The sequence below is a fragment of the Dermacentor andersoni genome, chromosome 3 (assembly GCF_023375885.2).
Source record: "Dermacentor andersoni chromosome 3, qqDerAnde1_hic_scaffold, whole genome shotgun sequence".
Lineage (NCBI taxonomy): Eukaryota > Metazoa > Arthropoda > Arachnida > Ixodida > Ixodidae > Dermacentor > Dermacentor andersoni.
In genome coordinates, this window is record NC_092816.1 from 143,830,584 (window position 1) to 143,848,692 (window position 18,109).

Consider the following 18,109-nt stretch of genomic DNA (forward strand, 5'->3'; position numbering starts at 1 on the left):
ACAAGGCTCTTTGCAGACGATTGTGTTCTGTACCGCGTAGTTTTTAATGAGTCCAAATTCTCCATTCTTCAATGTGACCTTAATAAAATTTCCTTTCAGTGTGACTTATGGCTTATGACTGTATAATATTGTTTGAAAGCTAATTCTACACAAGAATTTTTCTGGTTTTCTTTTAGTGAACCACCCTGGTTTTCGTAACTGCCCCTTGTGCCCAACAACAGCCACCCCTTTTTGGCATGTATGTTCATAGTATGAAAGAAATAAAAAAATGAGGAGCCATTCCACTATGAAGGTGGATGGCTAGCGAAACTGTAGCATATCACATAGGGTTTGACAAGGGTGCATGCATTTATTTTCGTTATTTCTTAATGGCAGTGGCGACAGCTTTCAGCTTTCTAATTACTGTGAAATACGTAACCATGTACAGCATCGCTGTAGAAATATTTTATTTTCAATGACGCTGAAGCTGGCAAAATAGTATACGCGGGAAGTCTTGCGGTGTTTCAGCATGTATCATTTAAAATAAAAGTTGCTAATGTGGCTGAAAAATTTGTTTCGATAAGAGGAAAAGGACCGAAGCAGGAAAACGTTCCCTATTAAAGATTAGAAATTCTTAAATTCATTCATTCAACACCTATGTAAATTCTGCCTGGTTCTTGTCCATTGCCCGTAAGTGGGTATGTGCCAAAGATACTAAGTTCATCATCATCATTATTATTGTCGGCTTAATGACCATGTTGTCTTCAATTGTGACGGTAGCGCTCACCGCTTTCGGTGGGGGTGGAGGCAAAGATGTATTTTGTTACAAGGCTGGGACTTCCCCTCTTGCTAGTTATGATTTGGGGAGGAAGGAAAACGGGACGGGGTTACACGGAGTGGGATACAGTTAATGGTACACGAGCTGCTGCGCTTCTCTGACGTAATGTGAAGTTTCGCTTTTAATGCGAAGAACTCTTTGTGAGTTTCAGACATCTTGTGTCCATCATTTATCTATCAATCAATCTCTATCTTTTTATTTACGTATACTGCAGCCCAACATAGGGCTACAGCAGGAGTGGGAATATTATAGGTTACTATACATTACACATTAAAAACAGGCACTCATACACAAAAAGATGAATGATTAAAAAGAAGCGCATTTACATGTTAGTGGGGTGCTTACCAGTAGAAGCTATAAGAATAAGTGAGAATAGTCCTCTAAGCTGCTATGTTTTATATTACTATTTAGAACCTAAAAGATAGTAAAAGTGCAGAGCTTATAGTGCAGTAATATTACCTGCTCTTTCAAATAAGAAAGGAACACGAAATGCTTCTTTTCTGAGGCGATTCAGTCACCACTGATATAAATGGTGGCTGAAATGGTGGGAGCAGACATTGTTGGTCATTCTGCTCATGTACCAGCGTCAGCTGCTTCGCCGTGCCCATTTGATGCGACATCTGACATCCTTACCGTGGTGGCAAACTTGTAAAAAAAGTCGGTGAATATAACGTATGGATATCTTCTCGAATGCTCTATCTCGTCAGAACCTGGTCCTTCAGGTTCACTTTCTGCGTTGTGACTGGTAAGTGGGTTATGGGCGTGTGTGAAAGCTGATCGTTCTCTAGCCATGGAATGAGGATTCGCCGTCGTTCTATACGTTGTTTTCTCTAATCTGGTTGTTGAGTTGCCACGAGACTCAGTTCCCTGTTTTGTTAAAGGAACTTTACTCCAAGGTGTACTAGGTGTTGTTTCATACCTGTATTCAGGTAATTTGTGTACTTCCTCCATCTCATTTGATAGAAAATTAGATGTTGTGAGAGTCATTATTTCACTAGAACTCGGGTTTGTACTCGCCGTCTCATGACTATAAGTGTCAGTAACTGGCTGTGATGGGCTTGTTATACTCGTCTCGAGATGGAATTCATTCTTTATTTTTGGCCCGGAGCTCGAGACATGGTCTGTATCCACAACACGTGTCAAAGAATTTTGGTATTGCGACGTATCGATCGCCCGAGCATTAGTAGCCACCGTCGTGGCAAATCCACTCTGCTTTGAAGTAAATGTCATTTCAACTTCAGGAACATCTGGTATGTTTACCCCCTCGATTTCTACAATACGTGTCGTACTTTCTGTCCTTTCGTCCTTGCCTCGATAGGAAACGTTTTGTCCCACCACGCTTGTCGTGTCTAATGTTGTAGCTGGTATCGCATATTCTGATTGAGTAGGCATGTACTGTTCTACATAGAAGGTTCTTTCTGCTGCTATATTCTTATAAGCTGTGGACTTGCTCACCGCTGGTGTCATCGTTAACGTCAAGGCTGAGTGAGAATGTTCTACGCTCATTACACTCTCTGTTGCTACGGTGCCTAACACGCCTGTATTAGTCGCAATGTTTCCATGTTGCGGAGTGGAACGGCCGCTGTAAACAGGGTATCCTATTTCACTGGAGCGTATATTTGGTTCAATAAATTGAACTGTGCTAGCATTGTTGCCAACTGAAACTCCCTGCTTAGTTGAAATTTTAGGAGTAGTACTTCCACGAGCTCGTTCCCCTGGCTTGGTCTCCCTGTACCGATGCATTAGGGCCATATTGAGCGGTTGCGACATGTCGCAGCTGCCTTCCATGCAGAGTCCTCGGTTGGTATCCGATCCCTAAAGAAAATAACAAGAGAGAACGGTTACCTTTCTTGCATCGGTACGATATACTATGCACACGAACTTCAGTACAAGCATACTACGTCCGCGTGGCCAGCCGAAAATATTTCTCGAAACTTAACCTCATATCAATACCATGCCCAATTTACTAAGGCTTAAAATATTGACCGTAGAGAGAACCATGTAACACTGAATTGCTTTGATGGCTGCCTACACGAATGCTGCGATATATTCGCTTACCCTTAATAACAAATGGACGAACATTTTTTGTAGTATTCGTTGTATGCTTCGATCATGTTAATTTTGCACAGTGCTTAGTCCTTCAGCCACAATTTCTTAAAGCAAAGCTTTGTTTGCCTAGCCCACTACTGTCTAACGTTCATCCGTTTGTATATCTAGGGATATATTTCTAGATGTGTATGTTTCTATATGCTTTTATAACCACAGCCTCTTGACTGGCAAACAAGTGCGGATTAGTGCATATCTTTTGCGTCATCAAGCAATTTATTGTTACGCGTAGACGCCAGAACAGGTTTACCTACTATCTATACACAATGACAGCCAATGCGCCACAAAAACAAAGATGACGGGTCGGAGTACAGCTCGTCCTCTTTCTCATTGGCTATGCAAGGTCTTGTCTCTCCGCATGACAGTTCGCTCGTAACATTACCCTCCTCGGGCGGCGAAAGGACCGACTCCGTGCAGTCGAAATACGTCAGCATGGAAAATGTTCACTTCACACAGGGTTAATCTGTCTGGGACATAACAGGGCTTCAGGCAGATGTCGTGCACAATGTCGGTGAGGAGTTGAGCCGATGAGGACGAAGACAGTGGAACGATTTCTTACGTTACGTCGGTCACTTAAAAGCACACCTGAATATCGGCCCCTGTACGGCCACAGCAGCTTTTCGGAAAGGCCGACACGGCATGCTAAGAACAATAGGAGCACAAAGGACCCAGGGGCAGAGTGGGTAGTCCTGCGATGGCTAATGCAGCGAGATTGCTGGTGGACCTGCGACTCGCTGATGCGAGCGCGGGCAACTTTAGGTGCATGGTTGGCCCGAGCAACGGCTTCTTTAGCATACTCGGTAGGACGAAACGCGGAAGAAGGCATCGAAGTGTCTATGGGCTACGTAGGATTTTGGCCAAATACCGCGAATAATGCTAATACCCAGGGTCTCATGTCTTCCAGTCAAGCCATGCGTCTATGGATGGTGCACCGTGGTCCGGTTATGTTCTCTCGAAGAAGACAGTAGCATGTCTTCGATCAGCTTCGAAAGAAACTGTCTGCCCCAGGTAGTTAGGCGTTATTGAGGTGCCTCATGCTGGAGACTGACGCTGTTGAGCAATGAGCACCTTACGACGGTCGCGCAGCTGGCGGTGAGAGCACGGGTGATCGCGAATCGAGTCGCATAGTCTGTAGCTACAGTGACCCATCTGTTTCATGGTATAGACAGAAGAAACGGGCCAAGTAAGTCAAGGCCGATTTGATCAAACGGCTTACATGGAAGGCTTAGAGACTGAATATAGCGAGCAAGTGGGAGTAGCCGCTTTTTTCAAGGCTGACAAAGGTTACAAGAGGCCACGTAACGACACAGCAAGCGGGACATGCCTGGCCAGCAGTACCCACGGTGTGCGCAATCATATGTGCGTGAAATACCGTAGTGGACAGCTGTTGGCACATCATGAAGATGGGCCAGAACAGCCGAGCGGGGACGTGCAACAATCACAAGGGATCAGGACCACGTGAAAGGCAACTGCGAAGATTCAAAGTCTCATAGTTTAGCACAAAGAGACAGAGAGAAACATCAGGTGTGTGGGAGTTGAGACGGTCGATAATCTTTCGTAGGACCGGGTCACGGTGTTGTTCAGCAGCAGTGTTGAAGAGTACAGAGACGGCAAGCACACAATGACTGTAGTCGCTTGGTGCAGGTTCAGGGTAGTCGAGGGGATGACGGGAAATGTAGTAGGCATCCCTATGCAAACGGCCAGACTTGTAGATGACTGCATATGAGTATTCTTGAAGCCATAATGTCCAGCGTCAACGGTGAACTGCGGGATATTTGAACGGATAGACAGCAGAAAGCATGGCGGTCAGTGACGACGGTAAAAAGTCTGCCATACAGATAAGGCGGAAATTTTGCGATGGCGCGAACAAGAGCGACGCACTCTTTCTCTTTCTTTCTGTAATAAAATAATTTCGCTCAGCGGTGGAAAGCAGGCGGCTAGCATAGGCAATAACGCAGTCCTGGCCACGTTGACACTGAGCCCGAACAGCGCCCGTGCCATGGCCACTGGCATCACTCTGCAACGTCTTTGCAAAGCCTTTCATAAAGGGACGAAAGTACGAGCAGGGGCCAAACATAGTGGATGTGCGACCTATATAGTTGATAACATAAAGTTGATAACAGCGCGTGCTTTGGCAGAGTCAGGCCGGATAGCAGCCGCATCAACAAGATGGCCAAGTACGGTGATCTCTCGGCTGCAGGAATGGCATTTGGAGGAGTTTAGTTGTAGCCGGGCGTTGCGAAAAAGGTGCAAAACGGCCAATAGTCGTTGGAGACGACTGGAGAAGGTAGACGAAGAAACGATGACATCGTCAAGGTAACACAAGTAAAGAGACCACTCGATCCGCAAAGGAGGGACACCATCATTCGTACAAATGCTGCTGCGGCATTACATGCCTGTAAGCTAGCGGTACACGGTCGGCTGTAATAAAGGCATTCTTTTCGCGATCCTGCTAGTCAACAGCAATTCGCCAATAACCGGGCCGAAGCCCTATGGAACAGTACCTTGCGCCGTGGAGAGAGTCGAGTGCATCGTCCATTCACTGCAGAGGATGCACGTCCTTTTGTGCAATATTGTTCAGGGGCTGATAGTCGATATTCGCCCAAGATTTCGCAGATGATTCTATGATGTCCTTAGTCACGATTTTCTGAGCATCTGTTGCAAACACTCCGTAGTGGCGCCTATGGATGGGTCTAGTATCTCCATTATCGACGTGACGGGTTATGAGTGATGTCTGGCCAAGATGCGGGGAAGAAAAATCAAGAACATCCCGGTAAGACGCTAATAGGCTGCAGATACCGCCTCACTGAGAAAGAGGGAGGCAACTATATCGTCACGAGGGTCGTGAAACATAGTACTTTTGGTGCGGGCTTCCAGGTGACAGTGGTGGGGCGTCAATATGCAGGGCCAGAAGGCCCTGTACGTCTAAAAGTAGTATGCTGCTCAGCGTGATGCCTTCAGGAAGAAATAGTTGGATGCGTCTAAATTTAAGAATAAGTGCACACACCCGGTTCGTGGCAAAACCACAATAGAGTCAGCGCAAAACACCGCGTAAAAATCGCCCGGAGAAGGGGAAATGACATAGTAAACGTAAACGTAAACGCAAACGTGGCATACGTCGTGGTAGCTGATAGCAGACGAACAAGTTTGGCGATAAATAAAAGCAGTGGCGACTCGGTGTTGCAGTCAGGTACAGAAGGCAGTTCCAACTCTAGAAGGCCAGATGAGCAATCAATTAGCGCAGAAGGGGTACTGAAGAAGCCATGAGTGAAGTTGACGTCACGGGGACTGGTACAGAAAGACGTATAGATTGAGGTCTGGTGGCCAGCGAAGCTCACACGCGCAGTGCACATGCCAAAGACGCAAGGTGTACCGGCGTCGTTAACGCGAACAAGAGGCGATGTCGCGGCCGTAAAAGCGTTGCGGATATGACAAGAAAGCAGAGAGCTCATGACAGATAGTTGTGTTCCAGTGTCTATGAGCGCCGAGACAGACACACCGTCCACTTCAAGATTCAAAAGGTTTTGTCGGGCATCCGCAGTGAACAGGAGATTTACTGGCCGGTTGCCCAATGTAGCATTACCTCTGGGAGCTGCAAGGGTGAGTTTTCCAAAGATAGACGACGAAGCTATGATGATGGTCAGCGATAGGGCAGCGGAAGCGAGAACGCCGGTTCTATGGCGATGGCGAGTGGTCGCAGCGTAGAGTAGAGTTGAGGCAGGAACATCAGGCTGTGGTGGGCCATTGCGAGCGCGAAACGCAGTGGACCGACTTTCTTCCGGGCGATAAGTGTACGCGAGAAGATGTGTTGATGGTTGGCGATATCGACAATAGCGGGTAAATATGGCCTATCCCATCGCAGTTGAAGCATATTGGCCTTCCGTCACACGTGCACCACTGTTTTGAATCGCGATATCGGGGATGGGTCAATTGTTGGCGGAGAGACCGATAGAAATTGCTAAATGCAGGGCGACTTACAGCCAAGATTGGATGTATGTCTGTATTTGCCAGCGCTTGGCGCACGACGGCTTGGATCAATGATACTGCCGGGCGGAGCTCGTCGTACGAACGGGCCTGAGGAACAGATAGAGACGCAGCGTCAATCTCACGCCACACAAGACGCAGCAAGCTTTCGGTGCCAAGTGGTCGGGCGTACTCACACGTCTAGGTAACGGCGGTGTTACAAGCCCCACGAACTGTTGCTTCAGACGACGTCACTTGGGTTCTTCAGAGAGACGGCACTTTTTTATGAGCTTGTCGATGGTCGAGTAGTCCTTATATACTAGAAATTTAGAGCGTCTTGGGCAATTCATTTAAGTATGTGGCTTACCTTGACACTTTCAGACATTTCCTCGTTAACCCCCGACAAACAGCTAACACCTCCTGAATGAATGCTAGATATTGTTCACTTGGTATTTGGGTCTCCGCAAGCAAGTTCCTTCTTTGCAGCTCGCTGGCGCCCCACTGGCTTCCCGAAGAGGTCCTATAATTTTTGCTTGCAAATATCCGAACTAGTCAGTTCCTGCTGGTGTTTTTGGAACCAAACATGGGCCGATCCTTTGCAGTAGTAGATAACGTTAGCCAACATGAAGGTTTAGTCCTACCAAATGTTCTTGTCTAGCTCGTATTCCGTGAACCAGTCTTCGACGACAATGGCGACATTACCGGATGAGGTAGCAGGGTCTAGGAGTTGGGCCAGGCAACAGATGTTGGGATAGCCGAGGCTGAGCCGCGGTCCTCTCAGTAAACGTGGTTGTGTGCCCACAAGATGCCCGCTGCAAAGTGCCATTTCTTCGCTTATACCCCGCACCCACACCAAAGATGCTACGGAGAAATGTCGAAAACAGTTTATCAAAAACGGCTTAGCAGCGAGTGGCACCACAACAGAAATGCCAGGCTGGGGCGCAGCTCATCCTGTTTATCGTTTGTCTTTATCTTTAACATGTTCTTCGTCCACAGCATTGAGGACTTGCAGCAATATCATGGCATAAATTCTGCACATATATCCAAGCCTCATAGCTATTTTCAAAGTGCGTATGCCTTTTAGGGAAATTTCTGTATGTATTTACACATACTACAGGCAGTAAAATCTGCTCTTGCCCAATGATGCGCGATATAGATTGGCCTGATTGATTTTTATAATGTAAACTATATGACTCTTTAAGAGGAGAGAGAGAAGGAAGGAAGGAAGGAAGGAAGGCAGAGCGACTACCAAGGCGTTTTCCAGTTTGCTTGCTAACGCACGCGTGGGGAGGGGGACGGGGTAGTGAAAATATGGTGAGGGGACACATCAGTCTAACTCATTCATGCGCACTATATAAGTTCCAAGCATCTACGGTCTAGCACTCAAGCCAGTCATCTTCATTTACTGCAGAAGAGCTCTTTTGCTTTCTGGGCTGGTCATCTATGAGACCAGGCTGAAGACTTGCGCTTCTGTAAAAGGCGGGAGGGTGCACTGGAGAATTTGGCGTTGTCTGTCGAAGCGTGAACAAGGGCACAGGATATGCTGCGTCGTCTTTTCGCATCTTCCCTTAGCACACATGGGTGAGTCAGCCATTCCGATACAATAGGTGTATGAGTTAGTGAAGGCTGATGCGATTGAAAGAGAAGAGGCACGCCGCGAAGAGGAACGCAAGCGCGACAACGAGCGGTCGATGCGCGGCTCGGGGCTTCTCTGTAAGTGCTAAAAGCTTTCTTAATTTTTTTAGATTTTTTCACAAAAGTTTTAAGTGCTTTTCAAATGCACCGAAAATATATCGAGCACATAGGCGCGTCCAAGGCGGCATGCGGGTGTGAGATTCCGGAAACACGATGTTAGTACCACAGAGAATTTACACTATGTCTTGCAACCTATGGCGATCAGCAAAACCCACGGAGGGCGGATAAATCAACGGATGTCTTAGGTATGAAAGCCTTACGAAAAGGGCTTTGCAATACACTGTTGACATACCTTGCACATACTTTCTAGTTAAAGCACTTTAAAATATAACACGGACAAATTCATAACATCTGCACATGCCGCAATTCTCTCTTTGTAAGCCTACAATACATAGAACCTGGCTTATACAGATCTTGCAAACGTATTCGCAGAACTAATACGCGGATAGATGTTGTCACTGCACGCTCCATAACACTACAATGGTTTAAGAATTTATCCGCAGGAACTTACGAGGCGCGTTGCCAAAAGGGGCTTTCTTTGATGATGCAAAATTTCCGCCCAAGAGGAACAGAGAGAAATGACGGGAATGTTTCACACTATTCACGCAAAGAATAAGGAAAAAAGAAAGTAGCCACAACACTTCTAATGTTAACACACAAATTTTCATCACGTCAGAACGATCGTATTTGCGTCCGTTCCTTTCGTCTACATTTCTGTTATTCTTTCTTGCGTGTTTTCGTTTGTATTACTACGAATTGTATTGCGAGCGTGGCGGTTGCAGTGCTGTGAATTGCTTCCACACCCGAAACGTTCAAACAATGTCTCACTTATTGAAGAAGGCAACTACTGTATGTTACATGAGGCGTAGCATTCCTAACTTCCTAGCTCTGGGCTGTACTTTTCGGCGATACGGTGACCTCGTCGGATACGGGATGGTCTCACTGAGCTATGTCGAATGCTCGGTAGCGATAGTCGGAAGTACGAATTTTTTTTTTTAAATCGGACAATGGTGTGCCTGAATTTGATCTCCAGTGCACTACATCTGCAGGCTTGGAGTAATGCCTGACACGGCGAAAAGTGAGTGAGGCTATACTAATCCAGGTACAACTAAATTAGGAAGGCCCACCAAGCTTCAACAAAGACACTCCCTCACTAGAACAGAAATTTACCTCCGTGGTGAAGTATTCGGCCACCCCTTCCCTCATGATGCCTACAATTATCCCATGGCCCTCAGTCCCCAGCAGCTGTACAGCACTGGGCCAAGGCGGGGGTCAGAGCTGTAACACAGCAAAGGGTGCTAAGAATCTCTGGACCTGGACAGACGGCCAATGAAAACTGACCCTGGCAACCTTTAAGAGGCGAACTCTGACGAGTGAGGCTAGATAAGCAGGACTCTTTGAGGAACTATCAGCCATTGTCTTGGATATTATTGTCCTCAGTGAGGTTAGAAGAACTAGTGAGGCTTATACACTGCTGACTAACGGCCATGTCCTCTACTATAGAGGTCTGCCAGATAAGAAGCAATACAGGATAGGATTACTAATCCATAAGGACATAGCGGGAAGAATTGACGAATGTTAATGAGAGGGTAGAAGCATTAATGAGAAGGTAGAAGTAGTCGTAATGAAACCAAATAAGAGCTATAAATTAAACGTAGTACACACCCACGACCCAATACCCAATCACGATGATGTAAAATAGATCAGTTTTATGAATATGTTGAATTAGCGATGAGAAAAGTGCAAACTAAACACGTTACAGTAAAGGGCTACTTCAATTGAAAAGTGGGGAAAGCAATCGGCAACTACGGTGTCAATTCCAGGAATGCAAGAGGGAAGATGCTAGTACAATTCGCAGAAAGAAATAAGCTGAGAATAACGAACACCTTCTTCAAGAAGCGTAGCTGCAAAACGTGGACCTGAAGAAGCGCTAATGGGGAAACAAGCAACGAAATTTATTTCATACTTTCTGCCGATCCCAGCATAGTGCAGGATGTAGAAGTGATAGGTAGGGTAAAGGAGTGCAGTGTTCATAGCTTAGTGAGGGCTAGGATTCACCTCACTCTGAAGAAAGAAAGAGTGAAATTGCTCAAGAAGAAACAGGTCAACTAAGAGGCAGTACGGGGGAAAGCAGAAAAATTCAAGCTGGTGCTTGCAAACAAATATGCAGCCTTAGAAGAGAGAGATGATGACATAGATGTAATGAATCAAACCATAATTAGGCTGACTCCTGGGGCAGCAATTAATGGGGGAGGCACGGCACCAAGGCAACCAGTAGGCAAGCTCTCCTGGGAAAGAAAGGACCTAATAAGGAAACGACAAAGAATGAAAGTGTTCAACCGAAGAGTTACGTTAGAATTCGCGGAACTGTCAAAACTGATCAAAACGGCGAAAATAGGTGATATTGGAATTATAACATAAGAAGAACTGAAGAAGTCACAAAATATGGACGCAACCTGTTCTCAGTGAGAAGAAAACTTGGCATAGGGCAAACCAAGATGTATGCACTGAAAGATAATGAGGGTAATATTGTCAGCAATCTCGAATGTAGAGTAAAAGCACCGGAATAATTCTGTACTGAATTGTGCAGTACCCAGAGAACTCAGGCTAACTTCATTCGTAACAGTAATGAACAGCATACAGAAACTTCGCCTATGACAAGCAATGAGGACACAAAGGCGCTGCAAGGCATGAAATGAGGAAGAGCGGCAAGAGAAGATGGACTAACAGTCGATTTAATCAAACATGGAGAAGACATAATGTTTGGAAAGCTAGTGGCTCTCTATACGAAGTGTCTAACGACTGCAAGGGTCTCAGAAAGCTGCAAGAATGCAAACACTATACTAATTCACAAAAAGGGAGATGTTAAAGAATTCAAAAATTATAGGCCCATTAGCTTACTCCCAGTATTATATAAAATCTTCACCAAGATAATCTCCAATGGGATAACGGCAACACTGGACTTTAGTCAACCAAGGGAACAGGAAGGTTTCAAGAAGGGATACTCTGAAATGGATCACACCCGTGTTATCAATCCGGTAATCGAGAAATCGGCGGAGTACAGTCAGTCTCTCTATATAGCCATCATAGATTACGAAAATGCATTTGATTCAGTAGAGATACCAGCAGTCATAAAGGCATTACGTAATCAAGGAGCACAGAGCGCTTACGTAAATATCTTTCAAAATATCTACAGAGATTCCACAGCTACCTCAATTGCAGGAAGATACTTTTAAAGAAAAGGCTCCGAGAAGGAGACACAACCTATCCGATGCTATTCACTGCGTGCTTGGAAGAAGTATTCAAGCTATTAAACTGGCAACGCATAGGAGTAAGGATCGCCGGTGAATACCTCAGCAACCTTCGGTTTACCGATGACATTGTTCTGCTCAGTTACACTGCAGACGAGTTACAACAAATGATTAAGGACTTAACAGAGAAAGTATAAGAGTGCCGCTGAACATTAACATGCAGAAGACAAATATGATGATGATAACCGGGCAAGAAAACATGATGTTAGGATGGCCAGTCAGCTTCTATAGTCTGTGACGGATAACGTTTACCTAGGTCAATTAATCACAGGGAACCCTGATCATGACAAGGAAATTCATAGAAGAATAAAAATGGGTTGGATCGCACATGGCAGACCTTGTCAGCTCCTCACTGGATGCTTACCATTGTCATTGAAAAGGAAGGTGTACAATCAGTGCATTTCACCGGGATTGACATATGGGGCAGAGCCTTGGAGACTGACAAAGAAACTTGAGAAAGAATTAAGGACCGCGCAAGCAGCCAGGGAGCGAAGAATGCTAGGCATAACGTTAACACACAGAAAGAAGGCGGTTTGGATCAGAGAGGAAACTGGTATAGCCGATATTCTAATTGAGATAAAGAGAAAAAAATGGCGCTGGGCAGGTCATATAGTGCGCATGTTAGACAACGGTTTGACCGTCATGGTTACAGAATGGGTCCCAAGAGAAGGGAAGTGCAGTAGAGGATGGCAGAAGACGAGGTGGTGCGAAGAAATTAGGAAATTTGCGGGTGCTACTTGGAATAAACTGGCACAGGGCAGGGGTAATTGGAGATCGTAGGGAGAGGAGTTATTCCCACAGTGGACTTAATATAGGCTGCTTCTGCTGATGATGACTGCGATCCACAGTCGTCACAGCACCCGCCGTGGTTGCTCAGTGGCTATGGTGTTGGGCTGCTGAGCACGAGGTCGCGGGATCGAATCCGGGCCACGGCGGCCACATTTCGATGGGGGCGAAATGCGAAAACACCCGTGTGCTTAGATTTAGGTGCACGTTAAAGAACCCCAGGTGGTCGAAATTTCCGGAGTCCTCCACTACGGCGTGCCTCATAATCAGAAAGTGGTTTTGGCACGTAAAACCCCATAGTAAATTTAAAAAAAACAGTCGTCACAGCAGTGTTCTCTGACGACGGGAATTATCTGGTAGTAACTGCACTGGTGATGATCGATCCCGGCTGTGTAGATTTTTTTATTGCCTGGCTTTGGCAGACAACATTTCACCAAGAGAATAATCACTATAGAAACACGCAAAGTATAATGTACATTTGATGAAGGCACATTCAAGCAGCGTCGTGCTGGTTTCGTCTAATTGACATTCCCATAAATCCACCAGCGGCTATATTCTTGGGAGCTACTCGGAAGGCTGTGTAGGTGACGGTTGGAGTTCTGCAGAGTATGCCAGCGTCTGAACGCTATGTTACGTGCGAGATGGCGAAGCTCTCGTAGCGTCTGCTCTTGATAGTGGTATAGGGAGCGTCTTTTCTCCAGAACAGGTACATCGGGCTGCGACGTCGCCGATGTGGTTGACAAAGATTGCACAATGTCCCGGCGACCACATATACATTATGTCATGGCCTTCGTCAGAAACGCAATGACAAATGTTGATTTGGGACACGTGTCGGTCGTAATTTCTGTGTCTCAAAGGCGGCACACTTTGAAGAGGTACTTCAATATAGCAGAATATAGCCTGTTTGCAATGTGTTTCTTTTTATCTTCAACATATTCGACAGCGGCATGAAAGTGGCGAGAGCAGAACCCGTCGATGTTAAATATAAAGCCTTGAACCCATTGACGACAGATTGTGGGGCGATAACATAGGTTACCATCAAGCTTACGGAAACTGAATCATTCGTGTAACGATAGGTGGGTTTCATACGAAGTCTGTAAAATTTCCAAAGTGATCGGCGAGAGAGCCGCAGAAGATAGGTTAGCTTTCTATGCAATCCCTGGAGCTGCAAAGTACATCTATGCTTTGCCAGCCACCATGGAGGAGATGGCGTTCTTGTTAGCGATGGAATGTCAGTGGCACAGAGTGATACTTAGCCACAGCTACTCTGGAAAATGCTGTCTTCGGACTCTTCTCTGTCAAGCGAGCAAGATGGTGGTCTGGGACTCGAATTCTATGACGAATATGGGCATAGAGTGCGCGGACAGGCATATATTTGGTTATGGGTGATCGCTGGCGATGACAATCGTTGCTACAGTTACAACAAACTGAAGTAGCCCCAGACATGTTCAAAAGGCTTGACATTGAATCATCTGTAGGACGTGGTTTTTAGTCTTGGCACCGTTGGACGGAACTTGTGTGCTATAGCGGAAGTATCATAGGAAGAGCGTCCAGTACCGTTGAAGGATAGATGTTACTGATGTGCCCCGCGTTTTACTGGAGCCGAACCTTAGCAGCTCAGTGATAGAGGTTATCCTCTTCTTGAAGTACCAAAGCTGAGGGTTTTACGATACGTTTCTGTCGATAACAACGCGGCAAGAATCTATGATCTTTCTCACATAAAATGACTTTGTGCAAAATGGAACTGTTCTATCAGGTGGCTCCCCAAATTTTTAGTACACCTATAATGTTCAGAGTACCGAACTCTCTATAACTATTTGACTATTTTTTTTCCATCATGACAAGCCGAGATGTTGATTTGATGACTGTGGGTAAAATGGCTGGATTAACTGTAGCGGAAGCACTTTTGTAAAAATAGACATTTCCTTATTTATATGAATTCGGGGGTTTTACTAGACAATACCACGGTCTAATTATGAGGTACGCAAAACTGAGGCTTCCAAGTTATTTCGATCACATGGAGTTCTTTACAGTGCACCAAACGCACGGCAGAACAGCGCTTTTTGCCTTTTCCCTCCATCCCAATGTCGGTAACGACATCGCAACGTGGAGCCCAACTGCACGACCTCATGTCCACCAGTGTACTTCGGTGGATTTTCAGATTTTTTTTCTTCGTTGGTGCAAGGTGCTTGGTCCCTGCAAAGGTCACAGACCAGATTCCTTACCTGCATTTAACAGGCAAATGACTTCTAAGCTCGCACTCGTGTTTGATGCGCTGGGTGTATGACACGCTAGGAGAGGTAAATGTTTGTATTTCCGATTTTCTGTTGCATTTTCAAACCCTGTTTATGAAATAATTCTACTGCCACTGCGTACAACCTATTCTACGTTGACACATTTTAGGTTTCACATTTATGTACGAAGAATGTGTGCTGTACCTGCCATGTTTTCATTGTATTTGATCTTCCTTTTAGAGCGCAGCTCTTACGTGCGTTACCCTAGCGTTGGCGTTGTCCCTCGTAACGGAGCAAGCGAACACAGCAAAGCATGAAAGAACGGATAGCTCAGCGCGAGGTGGAACACGTCGATATCGAAGAGAGTGCGAGGAGGAAGGCGCAGGAGGTGGTTGCACCGTAACTATGAGATGGAAAGTGGACAAGGAGTGTATGGTGAATGTGTGATAAGAAAACCGCAGTAGCGCGTGAGACGGGCTTTGCGGTGACAATGCTATGAGATGGCGCCAGAGTACCGAGCGTCGTCTGTATGGAAGAAAAGCGCTACATGAGCGGAGCTCGGTCTGCGGCGGCTGCTGTCAATTGCACCCACGCGTCACCCCCACGCCGTCTCTCGTGATATCTCCATTAACGACGCACCCGCTTCTCACATCGCTCCGTTTGCAACGTGCCGTACGAGACAGATTGTCCGCGCCAGCATATATATCGCTAAATTAAAACACATATACACCTGCGCTCAAACTTTTCATTAGACAGTATCGTAGTCGTCGGTGAATATTTGCATTGCACACAATAAGTTCTAAGGAGTTATTTGTTTTTAAATTTTCTCGTTTGTGTTCGCCTGATAGAACCCTATTCGCGTCTCGCTGTATGTACCTCCCCCTGGTCTCCTCTATAAGATTGCGACCTAAATTGTGTGCTGGTCGGCCAGGGTGAAAGAGCCCTGAGTTTTCATGGGTTAGACAGGACTCTATGATACAAATGAGGGCTAGCACTTGCAAAATACTGAGTCTTTAAACAGAAAAGCTTTTTCTTTGTGTTCCATGCTTATTACGGTTGTGGTAACGTTTCCGCGCTTAGCACCAACAAGCAAAACTGTCTGCGAGCAGAAACATGCGTTTCAGTCGGTATGGTTCTGTTATGGCTTGAGCGGCCCCTGAAATACTTTTTTAACTAATCATAGAATCGACTCGTTGTTAAATTACGTCCACTCACGAATCTCATGCGACAATAATTTTTCTGGTCCTTCAACAATACGAGAAGTTTTACCACAGTTACCCGGCTTTCTCTTTGCGATTGTCTCCGCTAGCGCGCTCGAAGCTACACAGCGGAAAAGCCAAGATAGCCAAGCCCGGCCAAATGTTGATTGCCGCGGCACCCTTTGATGGCCGCGGTAGTCTAGACTGCGCAGCGCGAAGCCGCTATCTCGCAGGCCCCGTGCAGCAGATGCCGCTACGCGCAATTGTTGTCTGTATACCAGCAGTGGAACGATGACATGATTTTTTTTGGAGCTCGCATATATACATATCTTCATTTAATTAACTCAAAATTAGCAAAAATGTGTTACTGAGAATGCACTCGCGATCACGAAATTAGCCAATAGGCGCGGTGGGTCTAGCTGCTTGCGATGACGCTGCAAGAGGACATTGAGGAAGCGAAAGCAAGCGATTATTTGACGTTTTCAGCAGAATATAGTGAATTTTCTGCTGCATGCAGTGCAGTTTTATTTGGCTCACATTTGGTTCATAGCAGCCTCTACGACAGATCGGCAACGTTTTCTTAGTATATTCAAATAGTGTTCCAGGGCACCTTGTAGCTAAACATTGTGTGTCACATACGGGTTTACTCACAGCACAGAACGTCCTGTCCAAGAGGTCAACGCTGTATTCATTCCGACCGTCTATGCACCAGTAGGAGCAATCCATGACCGCACCGTCCATCTGTGAAAGGAAAAATTAAAACTGAATTGTTAATTAGTTATCCACCTTGCACCAATTATTAGGGAGGTCCCTTTCTATGGGCATATTATTTGAAAAATCTGTTCTGCAGCCCCCCTCAAATATTGATTCCGCCGTTGAATTTTCCAAATCTAGCCGTCAAACAAGAAGCACATGTTGCTTGACCTCAACTGATTGTAGCGTCGGGTAAAGGGCCCAATATATTTTTTTTTTTACATAAAGATGGTCATTGCGACAAGAAGCAGTCTATAATGTTGTATGCACGTGTTAACGCCGTAAAGGGAGAACTACTTAACTCAAAGATGTGTTATTTAGGCAGAATGAGAAGCAAGTTGAAGGCAAAGTGCAGAACCATTCTGGACTACATGGGTAAATAAGGGGTTAAGTTTAAATTGCCAAACTTCACTATTTTTCCATGCTTATACATGTCCTGTAAAACACTTACGTAGTCTCCCTGCTGCCATGAGAGATGCAAATTCGATAGCAGTTGTTTATTTTTAAGGTAGTATGAACGAGAAAAGTTTGGAATTGTCTACATTCTTCGAATAGAGAAGCAGACTTTTTCAAGTTTCGAACAACGAAATACTCAATTTTCACAGTCTATCTTTTTTTTTATATGAAAGATCATCCTCTTTTGCTTGTCGAAGTTCCTTGAGGCATCAAACGACCATGACAAAAGCTCAAACTTTAGTTGGCGCCCGATCGGTGGAAAGCTAGATTAAAAGACTCAGTTTCTGTACACCCAATTTGTCATTGGCAGCAAGAACAGAGCTTTTCTAAGTGAGTAAATGAAATCGATCAAAAAGAAGTCGCAGTTGCGCCTGAAAGAGGAATCATCTAATGCAATAGCAAATTGGCGGACAGCTACACGAAGTAAGGATAGTAGTTTTATCGGCCGTGTAAACTTGTAAGCACAGGCATAATAACTAAATTAAAGGCGTGGCGTCAGGAGCGCACAAGCAAACATGAACAAATATTACTCAATGATCGCGGAAACTCGTTGTCAAAACGCTGGAGTGAGGAAGCACGGCAGCAGCAGTGAGCGATATTGGCCTTCGTGCTGCGTCTTGCATCAACGCGAACTAAGCCGCAAAAACACAGTGGACGGCGGACTCTGCCCCCGCCGCCTATGGCTTTCAATGTACAGCGACCCAAGCGGGCGCACGCTGCCTCACGGGCCGCCCGAAGACCCCCCCCCCCCTCTCCTTACCCTCCACCCTGAGCACTGGGCGCGACGGA

General features: G+C 45.8%; 1 protein-coding gene across 3 annotated transcripts in view; it reads right to left on the minus strand.

Moving 5' to 3' along the window:
- Window positions 1-429: 429 nt before the first annotated feature.
- LOC126525109 (uncharacterized) overlaps window positions 430-18,109 on the minus strand; it is a 53,499-nt gene continuing 35,819 nt past the window's right edge. For 2 of the 3 annotated variants that reach the window (XM_050173167.3, XM_055067539.2), the window contains exons 6-7: window positions 16,763-16,852; window positions 430-2,632 (exon numbers count right to left, since the gene is read on the minus strand). In XM_050173167.3, the coding sequence (XP_050029124.2) occupies window positions 1,391-2,632; window positions 16,763-16,852 (1,332 nt within the window). In that variant the 3' untranslated portion in view covers window positions 430-1,390. Of the gene's footprint in view, window positions 2,633-14,795; window positions 14,875-16,762; window positions 16,853-18,109 lie in introns of those variants that run through there. The other variant, XR_011893472.1, reaches the window with a different exon arrangement.